Source organism: Hoplias malabaricus, chromosome 1, assembly GCF_029633855.1.
Source record: "Hoplias malabaricus isolate fHopMal1 chromosome 1, fHopMal1.hap1, whole genome shotgun sequence".
NCBI classification, from domain to species: Eukaryota; Metazoa; Chordata; class Actinopteri; order Characiformes; family Erythrinidae; genus Hoplias; species Hoplias malabaricus.
In genome coordinates, this window is record NC_089800.1 from 22,642,252 (window position 1) to 22,664,463 (window position 22,212).

General features: G+C 42.0%; 1 protein-coding gene across 2 annotated transcripts in view; it reads left to right on the forward strand.

Moving 5' to 3' along the window:
• Positions 1 to 21,900, forward strand: part of npas1 (neuronal PAS domain protein 1) — a 47,816-nt gene extending 25,916 nt beyond the window's left edge. For both annotated transcript variants that reach the window (XM_066658669.1, XM_066658676.1), the window contains exons 4-12: positions 1,818 to 1,885; positions 4,066 to 4,155; positions 11,265 to 11,439; positions 12,467 to 12,579; positions 13,493 to 13,689; positions 14,992 to 15,098; positions 16,092 to 16,239; positions 18,881 to 18,993; positions 19,690 to 21,900. In XM_066658669.1, coding sequence (XP_066514766.1) covers positions 1,818 to 1,885; positions 4,066 to 4,155; positions 11,265 to 11,439; positions 12,467 to 12,579; positions 13,493 to 13,689; positions 14,992 to 15,098; positions 16,092 to 16,239; positions 18,881 to 18,993; positions 19,690 to 20,660 — 1,982 coding nt within the window. In that variant the 3' untranslated portion in view covers positions 20,661 to 21,900. The remainder of the gene's footprint in view (positions 1 to 1,817; positions 1,886 to 4,065; positions 4,156 to 11,264; positions 11,440 to 12,466; positions 12,580 to 13,492; positions 13,690 to 14,991; positions 15,099 to 16,091; positions 16,240 to 18,880; positions 18,994 to 19,689) is intronic.
• The last annotated feature ends 312 nt before the right edge of the window (positions 21,901 to 22,212 follow it).

A 22,212-nucleotide genomic window follows, 5' to 3' on the forward strand; every position in this document is an offset into this window, starting at 1 on the left:
TCCCTGTGTCTGCGTGGGTTTCCTCCAGGTGACTGTCTGTAAGAAGTGTGGTGTGTTCTCTCTGTGTCTGCGTGGGTTTCCTCCGGGTGATTGTCTGTGAGGAGTGTGGTGTGTTCTCCCTGTGTCTGCGTGGGTTTCCTCCGGGTGACTGTCTGTGAGCAGTGTGGTGTGTTCCCCCTGTGTCTGCTTGGGTTTCCTCCGGGTGACTGTCTGTGAGGAGTGTGGTGTGTTCTCCCTGTGTCTGCGTGGGTTTCCTCTGGGTGACTGTCTGTGAGGAGTGTGGTGTGTTCTCTCTGTGTCTACGTGGGTTTTCTCCGTTTGTCCGTCTGTGAGGAGTGTGGTGTGTTCTCCCTGTGTCTGCGTGGGTTTCCTCTGGGTGCTGCAGTTTCCTCCCACACTCCAAAAACACACGTTGGTAGGTGGATTGGAGACTGAGTGTGTGTCGCCCTGTGAAGGACTGGAGCCCCCCTCCAGGGTTTGTTCTTGCCTTGCCCTCAACGATTCTGGGTAGGCTTTGGACCCACTGCCGCCCTGAACTAGATAAGGGTTACAGACAATGAATGAATGATTAAAAACACTGTAAATATTTTTCTTTGTCTTTTTGCCAGTTAAATAAATGTTCAGGAAATAACTGAATGAAGCTAAACTACAGATTTGAATCACATTGTGTTTCAACAGAGAGAGAGAATGGAAACACACGCACTAACAGAGAGAGAGAGAGCAAGAGCAGCACACACACACACACACACACACGTCCTATCACAGTAACCAGTCCTTGCTTGTTTGAAATGCTCTGTAAGTGTTATTTGTCTGATTTTTGCATTTGTTTTCTCAGTGGTGACAGACAGCTCAGCATGGCACCGCAGTGAGAGAGCGAGAATTAGCATGTGTTTTACTCATCTCATCTCACCACACACCGGCTCTGGTGCTCAATGTCTTCCTCAGCCTCATTTTGTGAACATAAAGTCAGAAAACGATGTAAGGGATGGTGGGTTCAGTCAGCTGAGTGCTGAGTATCAAAGTATTATACCTGCTCTCTAGTGTCAGAACCAGCAGTGCTGCTCCCTCCAAGATTGTGGAATGCTCTTCCTCAGGAGATCAGAGGTTCAGCTAGTTTTTAAATTTAATTTCAAAACCTATCCTTTTATACAGGCCTAAGGTTAATAAAATCAAATATGGAATAGTAGGAAATGTTTATTAAAATTATATCAAATTATATCTGTTATATTATTTTAAACACATATATATATATATATATATATATATATATATATATATATATACAGTACTGTGCAGAAGTCTTAGGCACCTAAGGTAATTATATATATTTATATGCCTTCTTATTACTTAAAACATTTTTTGAAGAACAATGTTTTGTTCAGATTCTCCTTGATTTGCATGAATTTGTTAAATCCACAGCAAACATTATTTAAAATCATTATTTATTCACCACTAAAACTAGGCACTGGATGATCACCTCAAATAATACAGACTCCACGAGGAGAGATTAAACCAACACTTTCACACACAGAGGTTCACACTGGAATAATGTGATTGGGTTTATTCTAATGGTGGCTGTTATTTGTTGTTTGTTTGTTTGTTTGTTTTTAGCAAATAAACACTTACTGCTCTGATAAATAGCTTTTAAAATCTCAGTCTCTGGTGCCTACCACCTTTGCACATTACTTTATATATATATATATATATTTATTTATATATTTTTATATCTGTACAGTGTCCTTGGGTGTATAGAAAGATGCTTGAAATAAAATTTATTATTATTATTTATTATAATTTTGCACGTTCTTGCTGTGTAGTGAGGAGAAGCAGCCACTCACTGGCCACTGACATCTTTGAGCAGCACTTGGGAGCACATCTACTACAGGTAAGCTTCTGACTTCTGTTAATATTAACTCTGATATTTCATTAAACACCTTATATTCCATGCCCACATTTGGCTGGGGGTTTGTTCTGGTCTGAAGACACAACACACTTATTCCCAGCAATCAGTGGAGTTTAATCTATCACACTGACAAAGCATCAGTGAGGAATCTGACTCAAAAAGAATGTTAGGATTTGTTAGGATTTATATATTACAAGATGTCATACGTGGACAACCCTTAAAATGAGTGAATATAGCTATTTTTAAGGTCTGTTTTAAGGCTAAGAAATGAATTGGGACACTCTAGAGCAGCTGCACATGAGCCTATGTTCATCCGGCCCAGTGCCAAAATATCTGCTAGAGGCATGTAAACAAACTTTGGATGTGTAGGTGTCCACAGACCTTTGAAACTCCAGCAGCTGAGCTTGTTTGAGGTTGGTGTGAAATGCATGCTTCTAAAGCACAAAACAGAATAATAGTGACCTCTCATAGGCTTCAGGAAGTATAGGGCTGCATCCAGCTGTAGGCGAGGACTAGTCTCATACAATCACAATCCAAAACATCAAATTCAGTGACATCATATACTCAGGTTACTGCATGACCTATGAATAGGAATTTTAACATCTTCATTTCAGTGAAAAATAAAGCTATTAGTGTGATACCTGGTGTTCTGGCAGTACTAGCCTCAGTTACAGATCTAATGTGGGAGATGAAGGAAAGAGGAAAGTGAGGGAAAAGTGGAAAGCAATCGTGTCTAGAAACGTATCATTACCCACAATGGGAATAAAAAAAAAAAATAGTCACAGGTGAGTTATAGGATTACATGCGTGTTTTTTCCGATATCAACTCTCTCCGTAAGATGGAATATGGAAATAGTGAAACCGTTAGAGAACAATGTGCTGCTGCATTACTGGAATATTACAGCTTCCAGAATCCATTTTACCTCCTTTTCATATGCCCTTACTGTATGGAAGCCTATGGAGGGTCACTAAATATTTGAAATGATTTATAAAGACTCAAATAAAAGTGACTACTTTAATGAAAATGTAGAGAACCTTAGAATGAAAAGGGGTCATGAGGAAAAACCAAAGTCCAGGGTCTTCTAGAGCAACATATAGAAAAGAAGAGCTCTCCTAGAAATCAAATTAACGCTTCAGGGAGGACAAAATGTAAGATTCTTTTCTCCGCCGTGTCCTCTGTCACTAATAACTAGATAATTGCTCTTTATTTTTCCATGCGTTCCAGGCAGCTCGCCGCTCCCACAATCCCTGGCCACTCGCATTTGCATACCGAACGTGTCGCTTGCATAAATTACCGCCACTTTAAGAGCCGCCGCCAAAACAGCAATCATTCTCCAACAAAGTGGCCACCTCCGCTGCTCACTTGTGGATGCTTGTTATTACGATTAATATTATTCTTTGAAGGAGTCTCTTAATGGGGTGGCTGTATACCTTTCAGTTTTCATTTGAATCACACAGTGTCGTAGCCACTGCCACTGTTCTAAGGTCAACTCACAAAGCAGATTGCAGGGTGGCTTGAAGGCGAGGGGGGGGGCTTTGTTTTCTGTTAAATAGACTGGACGCTTTTGCCTCTGCTGTTTTTGATTATGGTCTCAATTTTTGATTTGGAACACTCAAATCCAGCACAATCAGAGAACTGGATTCAAGGTGCTTCCACAACACAAATTAAGCCCAGTTTTACACTCTGGACACTTTTCAAAACAGGACCTGTGTATCTCCTAAATAATTGCATCATAAGAGAGCGCAAATATACAGGACAATGTAAAGAAATAGTTAATTTGGTTTTTATTGTTTCATCTATTGTGAAACTTTCACAGAGTGTAAAGGTGATCTGATCTGTGTTCAGAAAAATCTAGAAAAAAGAAACTGAAGACAAAAATGGACGATGGTTGTCTTCTTTGGACAGTGACATTACAGTCTTGGAACTAAAGGGACACTGAAGCTTTTCTACATCTCATCTCTGAAGAACATGACTTGACCACTGAAAAAAAATTCCCCTATATTTAGGAGAACACTAAATCATTTTCACTCAAAGTGCACTTGTTACAGAAGACAATGGGCACTTGCTGATCGTGTGTCTGTGATGAATTCCTGACAGAAAGTGATGGGCTTATCTTTTAACATTCAGGCACCTTTTCTGTGTGTTTTAAATTCCCTCTGCAGTCTCTGGATGGGTTTGTTTTCGTGGTCAGTCAAGAAGGACGATTCCTCTACATCTCTGAGACGGTTTCCATCTACCTGGGCCTCTCACAGGTTAGACCCACAAACACACACACACACACGGACATATATACAGACAAAAGTATTGGGACACAAACATTACCGCTACTATGACCTCATCTTCCATTCTTCTGCGAAGGCTTTCTACAAGATTTTAGAGTGTGTCTGTTGGATTTTTTTGCCCATTTGTGAACTCAGACACTAATATTGGATGCGAGAGCTTGGCTCCCAACCTCTGTTCTAGTCCATTTTAAGGGTGTCCTTTGAGCTTGAGGTCAGGGCTCTGTACAGACCAGTCAAGGTTTTCTGTGCTGATGCTAATGCCTGAGGAGGTCTTGGAACTCTGCAGTTACTGAGACAGTCAACTTTAAGCTACTTTTACACATTGTGCACTTCTCTGCTATTCTCTGACCTCTGTAAGTTTGCGTGGTCTGCCACTTTGTGGCTGAGTTGCTGTGGTTCCTAAACACTTCTAATTGTCAATAATAACACTCACATTTAATCATGGAATATCTAGCAGGGGAGAAATATCATGAACTGCCTTGTGACAGTGGCATCTTATTACAGTGAGCTCTTTAGAATGACCCATACTTTCACAAATGTCTGTTAAGGCATTAAGGTCCTTGAATTTATATTTCTGTGCAATGGGACTGAGTGAAACATCTGAATTCAGTTTTTAGGAAGTGTATCCAGGTACTCTTGTTCATATATTTTACCCCTCTTTCTTCTTTTCTCTCTCTAACTCTCTCTCTCTCGCTTTCTCTCTCCTTTTTTTTCTCTGTCTCTTGACCTTCTTTGTTTTGTCTCTCAATCTCCCTGTTTTTGTTTTTCTCTCTCCAATATCTTGCTCTCTTTCCCTCTCTCCCCCTATCTTGTACTTCTTTCTTTTCTCTTTTTCATGTATTCTCCATTAATTTTTTTCTGTCATTCTCTCTTTCTCTCCTTATCTCTTTCCCTCCTAGTCTCTCCCTTGGTTTTCTCTCTCTCTCTCTCTCTCTCTCTCTTAGCTCTCTCTCACCAGGTGCTCACCTCTGTTGATTGCCTGTGGCCTCTTGTACAGGGAATGTTAAGTCCTGCCATTTCGCCCAGATGCATAAATAATAACAGTAATTACTCGCACAGCAATCAAAGTGTCGCCCTAGCGCGCTGGGGTCTGTCTCGGGAGCAAATCGATAGGCATCTTAAAAGCTGCATTGATTGTGTGATGAAAAACACACACACACAAACACACACACACACTTATGGTCTTGGGAGGGGGATGGGGAGACAGATAGTGAGAAATGGAGGGGAGCGAGCGCGGGAAAACAGATATGTTTAGGAAGAGGGATTGAATAGCGAAGAGGAGAAAGAAAATAAGGGATTGCTCAGAGAGAACTTATCGAGTGGGTGTAAAGAAGGAACGGCCAGATGATTGGGCTTTTGTCCTTGCTGGACTTCTGCCCTCGATTTAGTAATGTGTGTGGGTCACCCGGTTTATATCACATCGCTCAGCTGTGTTTTAGCACCACGGCTAATCCTTCACCGCTTTACTCTACCTCACTGGAGTTTTCTTTGGTGCAGCACCGTGCATCAGGACATCTGCACGAGCAGGATGCACAGAATAAGCTTGTTTTTATTTTTTTCACCATTAGCCATGTGCAGATGGCTCGAAATGATGGCAGTAATCTTCACAAACACCAAACACAGAGAACCCTCGCTGATTTGTTTGCCTTCCCATATTAGGATATTTCTTGATGAAGCTGAACCAAAGACAACAAGATCTAGATGGAGTCTCAGAGATTAGACAGTTCTGTTTAGGGCCTGATCTCAGTGAGTTGGAGGGGGCCTAAACAGCTGGGGGGATATAAAATAGACTCTTAGGTAGAAAGAGACCTTTCATTTCATTTTCCTTTTATATTTCCACTGGTTTTGGTTTGAATATATATTATTTTCCCCTCCAATTATTAGTCACCTCCAGTTTGAGCCTCCTACAATCACAGAGTGCAAACTGTCCAGATCTCTTCTATCAGCTGACAGGAGCCCATGTTACCTAGCACCATGACCAGTGATGAGGGTGGGAGTGCTGTCCTACCCATCCAGATAGCGAGGCCAATTGTCCTGTCTAGGACATCTCCTGGATTCAGACCTGTCTGAATATCTGTGCTACTCCACAGCCCTCCAATTGTATGGCTATTAGGTGTAATATATAATAGATGTCAATATCAATAAGCTGAACCCTTAAAGAGCTTTGTGCATTGACCTCTTAAGTGGTCAGGATCTATTAGTGCTTCAAAACATCCATAAGAATTACTTTATAAATAAATAGCGTCATTGTGGTCCATTTGTTCAGAAGAACAAAGCTCATAATGTAATCAGCCTGGGATTTTTTTTTAATTCATTGTCTGTAACCCTTATCCAATTCCCGGAATCACTGGGCACAAGGTGGAAACACACCCTGGAGGGGGCGCCAGTCCTTCACAGGGCAACAAACACTCACACATTCACTCACACCTACAGACACTTTTGAGTCTCCAATCCACCTACCAATGTGTGTTTTTGGAGCGTGGTAGGAAACCAGACTACATTTTGTTTAAATTTAACGGATGCACAGTGGATTTCAGAGCACAGGCACTTTAAGGTTTAAAGCAACACACTGTAAGACTTGGTATTTTTACTTCTGGTCTCCCTCTACAGTTTCAGAGTTTAATTCACTTAGAAGGCTGATTTGTAATTCTGAGTTGACTTGATGCAGAGACTACAACGTTGCGAGCGCTTGTACTTCTGTGTTGGTGTCTGCGTTGCTCTGCAATTACACTTCCTCACCACTAGGGCTGAATCTCAAACATTTTCCTCTACACTGTGTAGTACAGAGTGTAGTAGAATTACTTATATAAATCTTTAAAGTGCACTATTTAGGGAGTAGGACAGCTTGTTTTTCCCGCATGGTATCGTTTTTCATATAGTTATGTTTTCCCGGAGACATCCTTTTTTCTCTGTTCAACATTTTTATTCGTCCCTGACATCTACACCATGTCTGGGGAAATCTCTGGCTGTGGATTTGCTGCTGTTTGCGTCTCTGTGTGTGGAGGGGAGGAATTCATGTTTGTGTACTTCTTCGGTTCAATATAAACAATGTCCGTCTGACTACTGACCAATCACAGTCGTTGCGGTCTGCGTTGATGCGATGTGTTGTTACATTTCAGGCTACGCTGTTGGTGGTTTCCTGCTGACCTCCAAAATTGACATAGTTCAGTCTCTGCAGTGCTGAGCCTGGAGCAGTCAGTGACATAGGCTCTGCTGTCCCTGTTTTCATAGCCATGTATCATCTTTTCCTGCATATTTATCCCAGTCAATGATTTCAAATGCAAATACCTATTATTGAACATTGAGTAGGGCTCAGTGAGAGATGAGGCCCAAAAATGCATGACCCATATCTCGTAGAGACAGGCTGAAATTGATCGTCAGTAAACAGGAGACTTTACTTGTTGAGGTGTCAAATAGGTCACTCCCCCGTCCATTTCTAATAGCCTGTCCCTGTAGACTGACCCTTCTCCTTTGGCTAATCCTCCTCGGCTTTTCCCTGGTCTGCGGGGTTCCTTAGGCGGATTAGACCAGGTCAGGCCCTTTCGGCTGTGGGCTGGGTCCTTGGGCTCCTGCTGGGATAATTTGGCCGCTCCCCTGGCCCCACGAAGCTCAGAGAAGGTGTGGAGGTGGAGGTCCAGGGCCTGAGCCTGGGCTCTGCTCTTTTTTTCCTCTCAGGCCTGCCAGGGAGGTGGGGCAGGGTGGGGAATTGATCTCGGCCTGGTTAGTATGCGGCACCTTCTCCCTTCCCTCCTCTCCCTCTCCCTCTTCCTCTTCCTCACTCCCTCTATCTCTCTGCCTCTCTCTCTCCCTCTCTCCTCCATCAGTCAGCGGTGGACTGAGAGTGTGTTGTGGACGACTGCCCGGATGCCTCATACATATTAAAGGCACTGCTATTATTTATATCATGTCTCTACCCACCTCCCTTCACCTACTCCCCCCCCCCCCCCCCCCAACCCTCCACTTTCTTCTTATTCTCTTTTCTCTTCTTATTCCTCTAACACTAACCTAAAGGCTTTTCCCTCATCCTCTATTTCTCACTGTGTCCGTTACCACTGTCTTCCTCTCTCACTCTCTCTCTCTTTCTCTGTTCTGTTCTCTCTCACCCCATTTTACATGCCCTTCGTCTCCTTAACTGCACCACAGAGGCTCACTAAAAGACCTTCCAGAGCCTAACCCTCCTTCTTCAAGGCCAGATTAAGTCCTCCAAGACCAAGTCCACCATCAAAACTGTCTCATCTCCAAGCACTTCCACGTTTCACCTCTCAATTAACCAGCTCGTGCTTATAGACCCCACACTCCCCAGCGGTCATTCGTTTTCTCAGTCCGGCTTCTCCTCCTTCCTATTCTTTACCTCTCTCACCACCTCTCTGTTGTTCTTTTCTGTTGCTTCCTCGACCAAATTCTCCCAACCTGCTTCTTCTTTTTTTTTTTTTGTGCGCATTAGTGTCCTTGAAGGCCAGCGGAAAATCCTATAAAATCCTTCAGTAAATGGATCTAATCCTATAATAAATGGGTATGTCCCGCAGACAAGGGTGTGAGGGAGAAACTGGCTTTTTATCAAGATGGAATGAAATCTGACCCGTGCAGATTAGGTTTTTATAGATCCGGAAAGGGGGGCTGGTGGGGGTGAGGTGTGGGGGAGGGGGGGTTACAGTGAAACTTTTATCTTAGTCTTACTTTTATTACACTTTTCCATAGAAAGGGAATAGGCCTTACCTTGACCTTAAGATAAATAAAGTCTTTCTGAGTTCTAGGTAAATTTAGAACATTTTAGATAAAAGTACAGACTCAGTGTTTTGGTTCACAGCCTCTTAGGTGCTTAATGTCTGAATATGAGATGTATATTCTGCCTCGTGCATTGATTTATGGCAATTAAATAGATTCACTTTTGGCCTTGTATCTTTAGTCTACTCATGGCACAGGTCTAGGTTTACAGTTAAGCTTTCATTATTAATATGCGCACACTTACTTGCATTTAAGACCCACTTTACATTCTTTAAAACATGAGGGAGTCACCTCAACCCCCAGCAATGTGCAGAATTCACCTTCATAATTATATTTCAGCCAATTCATGCTAATATCCTCACCACACATCAGGTACCTGGCAGAGGCAACAACACACACTCATCCAGACACTCTCCTGGGTTTCTCATAGCCACGTGTGTTTTTAAATTGTGGGAAGAATATGAAGCACCTGGAGGATACCCACACAGACACAGGGAGAATACACCAAACTCCACAGTGACAGTGTCCAGAGACGAGGCTCAAACCCTGGATCTTAGATCTGTGTTTGTCAGCAATGCAGTCTGCATAAACATGGATAAAGGCCTGTTCTGACAGGTGTCAGATGTTATAAAGGCGGTTTTCATTTTGACCAGATGGTTCTTCCCTAGAAAGAGCTATAAACACAGACATGTTTTAGAATACGGCTCTGAAGATCTTTCTGTAGGTCTGTGTTATTTGTCCTGAATGTCACCGTGAATGGCTTTGAATGATTTAGGCATTTTTTCCTTAAACTTTGGTAAATCAGTGTGAGAAATCAAAATAAAAGCATTTAAAGCCACGTTTGTGTCCATGCCATCGATCTAGGCTCTGTGCTCTGTGTTAGTGATCCTGTAAATGTGTGAGATATACGTATGAGTCGTAACCCTGAGATATATTTGGGACTTGACTTTCTCTGATCCATTTTGTATTTGTAATGTGTAGCAGATAGAATATTACATGGAGGCTGTGCTAAGGTATAGTTAATGTTTTATGTGTGAGCTTGCTTTTATCTCTCTCTGATGTTTGGTGCGGCTCTAGTGTAAACATGTGCGTGTGCACTTTTTATATGTATGTGCGTATAAGTGTGTGTGTGCGTGAGTGTTTGTGTGTGTGTGCACTTGAGAGTGCTGAGTGTGTAAGAATGCGTGAGTTTTTCAAGGTCTCTGACTGATGTAGTAATATTGTATTACTATTTATTTTATATTACAGTATACTCAGATATGCTCCTGTGTGTGTGTGTGTGTGTGTGTGTGTTGATCCGGTGAACCTTCAAGACACTCAAAAGTTATTTTCAAGATCTTGAAGGACAAAAACATAATGATAACAACTTTCTCAAACCATCCTTCAGCTCCACTTAAACCTTCTGTGTGTTCAGGAAAGATTTATATACTTCCACTTTTAAAATAATGAATTTTTATAGGGCATTAATAAGTCACAGTGGTGCAACACGTGCTTCTGGAGGTTGTGGGTTTGAATCCCGCTGTGGGTGATTGTCTGTGAGGAGTGTGGTGTGTTCTCCCTGTGTCTGAGTGGGTTTCCTCCAGGTGACTGTCTGTGAGGAGTGTGGTGTGTTCTCCCTGTATCTGCGTCGGTTTCCTTCAGGTGACTGTCTGTGAGGAGTGTGGTGAGTTCTCCCTGTGTCTGTGTGGGTTTCCTCCGGGTGACTGTCTGTGAGGAGTGTGGTGTGTTCTCCCTGTGTCTGTGTGGGTTTCCTCCGGATGCTCTGGTTTCCTCCCACCGCTGCAACCGGTTGCAGATAATGAATGAATAAAGCATATATGCTTTTGCAGAATTCATATTTCATCGTCTGTGCCAGGAGCTTTCTAGAATGTGACATATGCAGTTCTGTACAGTTATGTGTCCTAATGGCTCTAATGAGTTTTAAACTAGTGATGATATGATAGAACAAATAAAAAGTATTTTCAGCTGAATTTCAGAGCCAACTGAACACATGGCTTTGAAACGCACTGCTCACGTTTAGCGGTCTGAAGCTTCTCTAGTTAAGGCCCCTATTATTATTTATTAATGACTAATTATTTGTAGCTATTGCCCAAGCCTAGTTGGGACTTGAGATCAGGCAAAAACACAGACCCCCTGAGGGCCCTGAGAGCCAGTTTGATAAACCCAGCTGTAAGACTTTAAAACCAGCTCAGTGGTGAAGAGGGGAAATACCAGTGATACAACTGAAATAGAATTTAGTGACCGGACAACAGAGTGCAACACATCAGAGAAAGGTGTGTACATTTTGAAAATGTGTATGTTCTTGTGTGTACGTGTGTGTGTGTGCGTGCGCGTGTGTGTGTGTGTATTCACAGGTGGAGCTGACTGGTAGTAGTGTTTTTGACTACATCCATCCTGCAGACCATGTGGAGATGGCAGAGCGTTTGGGAATTAAGCCACACCTTCGCGCAGAAGCAGGCTGTCAGACAGCTCAGGAAAGCGTCTCAAGCTCCGCTTCCACTTCCTCCCTTGCTGGCACACCTGAACCAGGTATACACTCACCAACAGCATTCATCCAAACACACACTGAGCTGCGTATTTGTCTCTTGTAAATGAAGCTGCCCTGGTTCGTGTGTGTCATGAAACATAGAAATAACTACTCTGAGGAAAGTGTGTTAAAGAAATAACTACAAAACAAACTAAAAAACAATACTTTTAATACACAGTACTGTGCAAAGGTGTTAGGCTCCAGAGACTGAGATTTAAAAAGCTATTTAACAAACAACAAATGACACCCCTCATTAGAATAAACCCAATCACATTACTCCTGTGTGATCCTCTGTGTGTGAATGTGTTGTTTAACTTTGTCCAAATCTCTCCTCGTGGAGTCTGTATTATTTGAGGTGATCATCCAGTACCTAGTTTTAATGGTGAATAAATAATGATTTTAATAATGTGTGCTGTGGATTTAATAAATTCATCCGAATCAAGGAGAATCTGAACAAACATTGTTCTTCAAACTCACCCTCACCTACTGCTTTATAGAAAAACATTATATTATATTTCTTATTTGTTTTATATTATTATTTGTTTGTGTTTACAGTGATTATATATAACGTTATACCAGCTCCACACTCACTGAGAGGGCCTTCGTTTAAATATATCATTATCTTAGGGGCCTAAGGCTTCTGCACAATGCTGTAGATTTTTTGCATTTGAAAATACATAATGTAGTAATGTTTTTTGAGAGATCCATTCCTAAAAAGCTGTTTCCATTTTGGAGATATTGAGTTTTGACCATAGTAATCAGTTAACTTTTTTTTACTGATATTCCCATGGTTCATATTCTCCATTTTGTTTTTGGTACATTCCTTTCACTTTGCCTGTGTGTCCAGCTCTTGGCTTGTACAGTTAGGAACAGATTACCATAGTAAAATATGTCAGTAAATCTGTCAGCTTTGTAATTACTGCCATTATTACACTGTGCTCTAGAGTGTATCTGTGTGTGTGTGTGTGTGTGTGTGTGTGTGTGTGTGTGTGTGTGTGACTGTATACTCTTCTGGTACCCTGTGTTTAGCCCCGTCTAGTCCTCTCTCATCCGGGGATGAGCTGGCAGAGCGAGGGTTCTTTATCCGGATGAAATCCACCCTCACTAAGCGCGGACTTCATGTCAAATCCTCTGGTTATAAGGTGAGCTCGAGCCTCATACTGGCAATTACAGCTCAGTGCCCTGTTACCCAGAGGCTCGCTAGGGTTAAGATCATTCCCAGCTTTACTCTTCCTACCAGTCCCTTTGCTCCACTTTTATATTAAGGGTCTTGAATGTCTGTGACGTTAAATATTATCAATGCATGCAACCACAGTGTAATTACTGGTGATATATTCACTTGGATTCACTCTAATCCAAAAATGGATTAGAGTAGTACCCGTTCTGTGAATGCACACTTGTACCACCATCAGTTCTTATATGTCATTGTGTAGTAACTATAAAGATATTTGATATTATATTGATAAAATCTGGAGAAGATGCACTTTTCTATTATATAACAGTGACTAAATCACAAGTATTACAGAAGTACATATGTTGTTACTGTTTAATGACACAGTTATTAGAGACTAATTAAATGTGTATTCCTGACTTTTATATATATATATATATATATATATATATATATATATATATATAGCGGGAGTAAATTAATAAATTCTCATGGCACTGAGAGTAGTTATGAAGCAGAACGACTAATAAACGTGTAATTCTTATAATTTTATTTCTTTCATTTTGTTATACCATTCAGTATTGATTACACAACTGCATACTTTATTGAAAGTAAATAATAATAAAACTCTTTAATTCCAGTGTTTAATTACTTTTTCATGCAGATTAATACACCATTTTTTTGTCCACTTCGCTTGTGTAATGCATTCTGCATAGCATAGGGGTGGAGACTCCGAATTAACAGAGTAACAACCAAGAAATAATTAATATTGAATTACACAGCGAAAAGTAGTCGTTAACTGAATGACCTTTAAGGATAAGGTATTTTCTTTATTCATCTCACCTGATATATATTATTACTTCCTGTTTAAATCTTCCTGTCAGGTGATCCACGTAACTGGACGGATTCGCTATCGTCCGGCTCTGGTGCCAGGTTCCTCCCGCTCAGTCCATCGGCCAATGGGATTGGTCGCTCTCGCTCACACGCTCCCACCTTCCACTCTTAATGAAGTCCGCATGGAGAGTCACATGTTCGTCTTTCGCGTCAATATGGATTTGCAGGTCACCTACTGTGAGAACAGGTAGTTAATAAACCCGCTGAATGATTTTAAGACACTGAAGTCCACAAATGATGATGTTGTATTTGTAAAACATTAATAAAAACAGGCCTAGTTTAGCCGGTCCACCATTAGCCATATAGTCATTATCAGAGAGGTGTTTGTGTCATTTCAAAAACAGGAAAAGCCCAAAGTACATCCTCTTGTCATTGGAAGGTCTGGAGAAGCTTTGGTGCTTCATATCAGTGTCTGTGTTTCCATGTGGTTTTTATTCTGTGATTGTGTTTTACAGAAAATATGGAGCAGGTAATAAATGCAGAAATGACAAAAGAAGCACAAAGATTTGTTCATAAAATATAACATGGGCATCAGTGTTTTTCTTCTTCATTTTATTTAAAAATAAACACTAGACGATCTACCACCAAAGAACAAAGACCAAGAACATTCTGTTGATTTTAAAAATTACAATTACTTATTTATTCAGTGAAACAGGTTAAAGCACGTGAAGTTTAATGTGGCTGTGTGCAGCTCTATGGAGTTTTATAAACACACTGACGCCACAAAATGTCTCCCCACCACTTACCCTTTACAATATTTCAGGCCACGACCCACACTCACGGGAAATAAGACAAATTCAGCAGTCCTCCTCTCTCTGTGAGATATAACACTGTGTAAATTTTGCAGAGTTCCTGCTGAACTTGTGAACAGTGGAGAAACGTAATTAGTGCAGAGCCAAACACAGCCCCAGAAACACACACAAACAGAGCGCGTTCCTGTATTATTTCCTATTATTGATTTTATACGTAACTTTGTAAATGACCCCGCCCAGCTCCACTGTGTGTGAGGCTCTGAGCTCTTTCTTGAGTTAATGACCCTCCACACGTCACGGTTCGCGCTGAAGAACCTACTGTTCATTGGTTCCAGCTGGGAACAATTTTTTCTTGTTCTCGAAAAAAATTTAGTTCACAAACTGGAACCGTTGCGGTTTCTCACTGGTGTAAACGTGTCTGACGATGTAGTAGTGCCACCTTGTGAAATAACATTCCGTGAGTAAGGGCAAATGTTTGTTCTAGGTCAGTCCGGGAAAAATAATCTTCAAAATTTAAAAACATGTTAAGTGGTTACATATATCGGACTTCATTCATTCTCCAACTGACACTGTTAAATCACAAAAAGCAGCATACATTTAAATAACCACATACTCAGGTAAAACCGCAACCTAAAGCCGCATAGAGACACAGGTTAATTTTTGAAACATATACAGGGCAGCAAAAAAAGTGGTATCTCACACACATTTACAAAACAATCTCAATGTGTTTAAAACAGGATCTCTGAGTATATGGACTTGAGTCCAGCTGAAGTGGTGGGACACACCTGTTATCACTTCATCCATGTGGAAGACCTGGACACTCTCCGGCAAAGCCATGAAGACTGTGAGTCTCTCAGTCTTTATTTTTCTTTTTTTCCCTTATTAAATTACTTTTATTCTTCTTTATTCCAGTATCTCTTCTGTTTTCCCTCCTTTTGCGCTTTATTTCCCTCTTGTACTCATCCCACCCATCCCTGTCTCATTGTGTCATTTACTTCTCAGTATTTAGAGAAAACAGTGGGAAGTTCAAAACACACCGGGATCATTGAGAGCCTTTGTGGGTCCTAATGCGGGGGATAAGACAGAAGGGAAGAGAAAGTGATTGCAGCTGGTCAGAAAAGCTGTAAAGACAGATAACACCAGAAGAATGAAAACATCTCTGATGTTTAGATATAAAAAGGACAGATGCTCTCGCTTATCGTGTGTAGCCCATCTGATAGAGGAGCCTGAAAGATTAGAATCAGCTATTTTTGCCAACAGCGCCCCCTAGCCATGATAATGTATTTTCAGAGTTGTGCTTGCAATCAGTTCTGCAGGTTTGGACTTAGTTAGTTTGGATCTGATTATAGAGTCTCCCCTGCTACTTAAACACTCTGAGGAAAGTATTTTCTCAAATTCTAAAGCTCTGAGGTGTATTAATTACATCCTACACTTCATTACTCAGTAATTACACACAAAATAACAATGCAATGCCATGGATGGTGTTGCCTTAGGTTTTTGTATTTGCATTCTTTTAAAATCACGGTCCACATGCCTCGCAAGTTTTATAATTAGAACCTTTTTTAGTTTCCTACATCATCTGAATGATGAATGGACCAATAGAAATGCTCTAAAAATACTTGGAATAAAATATTTTTACACTGAGCTTCCACTGAAGGTGGAAGGTGTTTTTTCCTTGTTAGAGTTGCTATTTTTGAAGATGCATGTTTTTCACTGGACAGCGATGATATGCAGGTTCAGGAAAATGCTGAACACTGTGGGTGGGTTGGTGGGGCTTGAACAGAACTGAAGAAGTCTGTTTTTGACTAACTCTGCTTATTCCTCCGTGTCTGATCAGTGCTGAGGAAGGGGCAGGTTGTGACGGGTTACTATCGCTGGCTGCAGAGGAGAGGAGGTTACCTGTGGGTCCAGTCGTGTGCCACAGTGTCCATCAACCACAAAGCCCCCCACGAGCGCAACGTCATTTGGGTCAACTATATACTGAGGTCAGCTCTCCAATGGCTGCAGGATTTGCTTCTGAAATTGCATTCATTTTATTTAAGAAGAGGGTCACCAAGTCCCCTCTCTACGTCATGTGTGTGTGTGTGTGTCTGTGTGTGATGCATGAATGTGTAAAAATTATGGTAATGAGCTCAACCACCTCTCTCAACAACTCTTAGTCACCCCCCCTGCCTCTTGAGTGTGTGTGTATGTATTTATGTTTTTGTGTGTGTGTGTGTGTGTGCGCGCGTGTGTGTGTGTGTGTGTGTGTATGTGTGTGTGTGTGTGTGCACACATGTGTATCTTTGTGTGACACAGATAGACAAACACAGAAAGACACCCTCATAAAGAAAAGTCAGACAAAAACAAGACGAGCGGGCTGAATTACAATGATAATTGGACTGGCGATATATAATTACAGCAAATGGATGTCAAAATTTTCTGGCTGAATGGTGTTTTAGTTAATTAACGCTGTAATTATGAGAGCTAATTAACTTCTATAGCACCCTGCTGGAGCAGCACTCTTAACAGAAGGGTTTGGAGTGTGTTTCTGTGTGGAGAGGTGTGCATCTGTGTTCAGCTTGTGTGTGTGTGTGTGTGTGTGTGTGTGTGTCGTGGACGAGAGAGAAATCTCAGGGATAAAAAAAGTCACCCCTCTCTCTCAGTCGCTTCAACTGGGGAGAGAAATACATGTTGCTTATAAAGTGATCTTAGCCCTGTTGAGTCATTGAGGCCCATTCAGTCGAGTGGGAAATAAATGGTACCTTTAAATGATGTGGCAAGTCTGTGGGGTGGAGTCAGTTCAGTGGAACATTAACTTCTGACAGAGGACGAATATCAAACTTAACTGTCAACAAGTGATAAAGTAGAGCTGAACGATTTGGAGGAAATATCTAGTTGTTATTACCACAGCCATGAACTGGATAAGAAGTTACAGACAGTAAACAACTTTTTATTAAATAAATTTATACATTTTTTTAAATATAAAAACAGAATTTTACAAAATGTCAAAAAATTTCTGAAAAACAAATTTGGAAATGCTGATTGGATATGGTGTCACCGTGGAGCAGCAGGTAGTGTCTCTGTCACAGCTCCAGGGACCTGGAGGTTGTGGGTTCGAGTCCCACGCCGGGTGACTGTCTGTGAGGAGTGTGGTGTGTTCTCCCTGTGTCTGCGTGGGTTTCCTCCGGGTGACTGTCTGTGAGGAGTGTGGTGTGTTCTCCCTGTGTCTGCGTGGGTTTCCTCCGGGTGACTGTCTGTGAGGAATATGGTGTGTTCTCTCTGTGTCTGCGTGGGTTTCCTCCGGGTGACTGTCTGTGAGGAGTGTGGTGTGGTCTCACTGGGTCCGCGTGGGTTTCCTCCAGGTGCTCCGGTTTCCTCCCATGCTCCAAAAACACATGTTGGTAGGTGGATTGGAAACTCAAAAGTGTCCGTAGGTGTGAGTATGTGTCGCCCTGTGAAGGACTGGCGCCCCCTCCAGGGTGTGCTCCTGCCTTGCGCCCAGTGATTCCAGGTAGACTCTGGATCCACCGCCTCCATGAACTGGATAAGGGTTACAGACAATGAATGAATGAATGGATATTGGATATTGAATGGATATATAGTGGATCTAGACCTAAGCAACATCTCACAAGTTGTGAAGTAGTTCATGGATAGTTTAGTTCAAAGCTGGACCATATACACTCACTACACACACTGCGTAGGTCACCGCAAACTAGCATCCTGTCTCCCCCTCGCGTCCTGTTAGGGTTAGCTTATCATCAGAATTTGAAGCGAAACTATGCTTCAGGAAATGAAAAGAGGGGGAAAAAAGCCTCCACGAGACAGAGCTGTGTGAACAGCAGTGACTGTTCTTCTCAAGGTTGGACTGTTAATAAAGACATAGCTGCGGGAATATATTTAGAGGTGGCGTGCACTGCGCAGCTGCTCTCCACGACCTTAAATACCTCTCAGTGCCACAGTGTCATGAACAAAACCTTGAAGCTGAAAAGTGAACATATACTCATGCGTTTATACAGCCTAGTACTCGTTTAAACTTCCCCAAACACACCAGTGAAGTTTCCTTCCTGTTCAATTCCACATTAAAAAATGACATAGTTGTGTTCTTCGAAGTTTTAGTTCCACCTTAAATGCTGCCGCGATAATCACAAAATCACACTAACACCAGCTTATTTGAGGTTTTCGTTAAAGGCCTTAAACAGTAAAGCATTTACAGGCACCTGGACAAAACCACTGCATCATTTAAGGTGACACAAGGCAGAAAGATGGAGAATAAACTGCTACGTTGTGCTGCAGATGTTACAGGATTAGCTAAAAAAAAAAAAGGAGGGAGAATGCTAGTGCAACTGTCAAAAATTGATCACGTTTTGCCTCACAGAGTTGAGGTAGGAGGGCCCCCTTATCAACATTTTACTTAGGGCCCCAGGAAAGTCTGAACCGACTCTGGTTCCATTTCAAAAAGAGGAGTGAAGGGAATTCAAGACACTATCTCAATGTTAAGACAAGATAAAATAATGTGATTAATCACAGTTTTACTGTTTTATTTGTAATTTTCACTGTTTTCAACCCAAAAAAATTTTTTTAATTCTGTTTGTGCTAAAAGCATTCAGCTGATACCTTTACCCCATCTCCATATTCCTCTCTCAGTCGGACAGAAATGCCAGAGACACCACTGGACTTACTACAACTTCCAGAATCCCTGAGAGCCGAGCGTCTACGTGCAAACTCCTCTCCTCAGGACATCTCCCCAAAGGCACAAGGTATGGCCAGAAATTAGTACATACACTCACATGCATCACATATCCCACCTCAAATGGATTGTTTTGTAATTATATTTTATTTTAAAATATATAATTAGTATTTAGCTAACGATTCCCTGGAAAGAAATACTTATGACTTGCTTTGGTCAAAATACCACAAGCATTAATTAAAGCCCAGGAGTGGGAATCTCGGTTTATTAGCCACGTTTTACTTTGCTCTCTTTCTTCTTCATACTTGTTCTCTCTGTATTTATTCAGTAAATGTATTTCTCCATGCTCATTGTGCCGGTGTTGCTGTGTAACCGTGTTGTTGCACTCTCACAAACACGGTCCCAAAGCTGTGACTGGAGAGACTCTAAAGCCTCTGTAGCTTAGAGGAGTAAATTCACAGCAGCTGGATTTATTCCGTGTTTTTAGACATAGGCAGTTATTTAAGAGTTTGGAGGTGGGTTGGTTCATAACGTGTCCCCTTTACAATACAATTATTATATATACTTATATATAAGTGTACCTTAATAAAAAAGCTTCCTAATGATTATATCTGTATCTTACTGTATGTAGGTTAATATTATTTTATACAATATTTATGTGACCAAATTTGTTGTGCACTACGTAAAACTCCACAGTTCTGAATGCTGCAGTTGTATTTGTAAGATGTTGATCAGTTACAAACTCTCACTTCTGTGTGTTCTCAAGGCTCCGCTGGTACTCAGTCAGTGAAGGGTGGAGCAGGTAGGAACGATTCGGAGCGCAAAGGAAGAGAATCATATTCTCATTCCACTGTAAGCCAATCAGACGAAAGAAGGAAGAGGCCTCATCGGTCCAGCCCTGACAGTGGACCACCGGAAACAAGGAGGCGACTGGAAGTGTTCCGGCAGAGAGAGGACAGCCCATCCGGGTCTTCAGAGCCGGCCAGCGACAGCGATGCAGACGAGGAGGAAGAGGAGGAGGAGAAAGAAAGTGAGTGGGACCACAACGGCAACAGCAAGAGGGTGAAGAATGAGGAGGGTGTGTCCAAGCAGGCCAGCAGAGTCAGTGGTCTGGACAAAGCCCATAACGGCCGAGCCGTGATCCAGCAGCTGAAGAGTGTGGTGACTAGTGCGGCTGGGTCAATTAAAACTGAGCGCTCCGCCACGGGAGGGCGATGGAGTCACACCCAGCCCAGTGCCCATGCTAGCAGCGGTGTAAATGGTAATAGTCCTCATTCCCAAGTTCCAGACTCGATCGCTACAGAAGCGCCAGCCAAGGGTCTTTTCAGCCCTCCATCACCGACCCTCTCCTCCCCTATCCCAGCCTCGCCACTGCCCAGAGAAGAACGGCCCATCCACGGTTCCCGAGGCCCAGACTATGAGCTGCTCCAGAGACTGGCTGCAGGAGGGGCAGCCGGACGAGTCCTCTTCCATCCGCTGGCCCTCGGCCCGCAGGGGCCACAGAGCCTTTACGCCCCGAGCACTATTCGCTATGCCCCACCTGAGCTGCCCACAACACACACCGATGCCCACCGTACTGACCATACCCACAAATCCCCTGCTTTCTTCCCTCACCTGCAGAGGATCGCTGGACTGCCACCCTTCAGCGGCTTCTCCCCCTCAGAGCCACCTTTCCCTCCAACACTGCCCTTTTGCATGAATGGACTGAGGGGGGCAGCAGGGCCAGAGGAGGACTGAGAAACAGGTCAAATATAGAGATAGAGAGAGAGAAGAGAGCAACACACTGATCCATACTCTGCCCACAAACACATTCTTCAGTAAATACCGTTTGTTTTCAGAGTAATGATAAACTGTAGTGAAAATTATTCACACAGCCATTTAAAACCTATAATAATTAAGTAGCATAGCCTTCGCGTGAAGTTTTTTGCCATTTTGGCCCATTTTATTGTAAATCCTTCAGTATTCAACCCTATGCCTCCGTTATTCACCTAAAGTCTCATCCCAAATTTAGTTGTAACAGAAAACACTTCATGTTTCTTGATTAAATTGGTTTTGTAACTACAAACATAAGTGAGATCCTGTAATAGGATTCCTTTTTTATTCGTGAATGCAGTTTAAGCATTAATAGCACCCCCTTGTGGAGAATGCTCTACCTGCTAAACACAGCTTTACTTGTTCAGACGGAATACAAATTAATAAACCAATTAATTGACAAGGTAAATGTGATTGTGACTGCAGTAACGCACAAAATCATTCGCATAAATGATGCTCAAGACATAATCACATGAACACATAATCACATATGTAGAAGCCCATGTGCATCCTTTACAGTTGCTATGAGAGAACACTTTTAGTGGGCAGAGCATGGATTGGTCAGTTGGAACCGTATTGAAAAAAGACTCCTGGGAGGTGAGACAGGAGTGGTGCAGGTGTGTCGTCACTCAGTCTTCCCAGCATCCTCTCTGGCTCATAAGTGTGCAAAGGTCTTCCTCTCTCTGGACATGCCAGAAAAGCCATACTGTATAAATGGAGGCTGTCATGCAAACAAACAAATCGGGACATGGAGGAAAACTCCAGAAGGGAATACATTAATTAATGGAAAGAGAAGGACGGTTGAATGCAAAGACACTGGAGGACGTGATGATGGTCTGGACATTTTCTGAGTGCCAAAAAAAAAAGGAGTGAAAAGAAAGCACAGTCCCTTCATGGAGTAATCACAGTTAAGCCCATTTCACGGGTTTAAATCCTTTAAACACTGTAGTATTTTTTATTTTGTACAGAAAAACATACAATATTTGTCTCTTATTCTCGTGTCTTTGAGCTTACAACAGAAAAAAAGAGTGATCCTTTCAGAAAATGCAGCCATATTTAAGAAATTTGGGATTTAAAGACTGCTTCCATGCAAGGCTCCAAAGCCCTATACAGAGAGTGTGAAGACAATAATGTCATGAACTAACTTTCATATTGGTCTCTAGGGTCCGCTGGGTGGGAGGGAGGGTGGGTAAGTGTGTCCTTCATTGTCCCTCATGTCCAAGCACTTAATGCATCTGGTTTCAAACATATAGCACTTCATCCGTGACCACTTCAGGTTTTCTCTACTGTAAAAAAAAAAAAAAATTCTGTGGTCAAATTGCTGTGGTCAATAAAAAAAGACTCTTTATTCCGACCTGAAAAATGTGAAGGGAGATAAGGCACGATTAACTGTACTCAGCAACTGGAAGCGAATGATGTTTCAAAACAAACCGAGTGTAGTATTTTCTGTGCCAATGATTACACACATATATAGGCC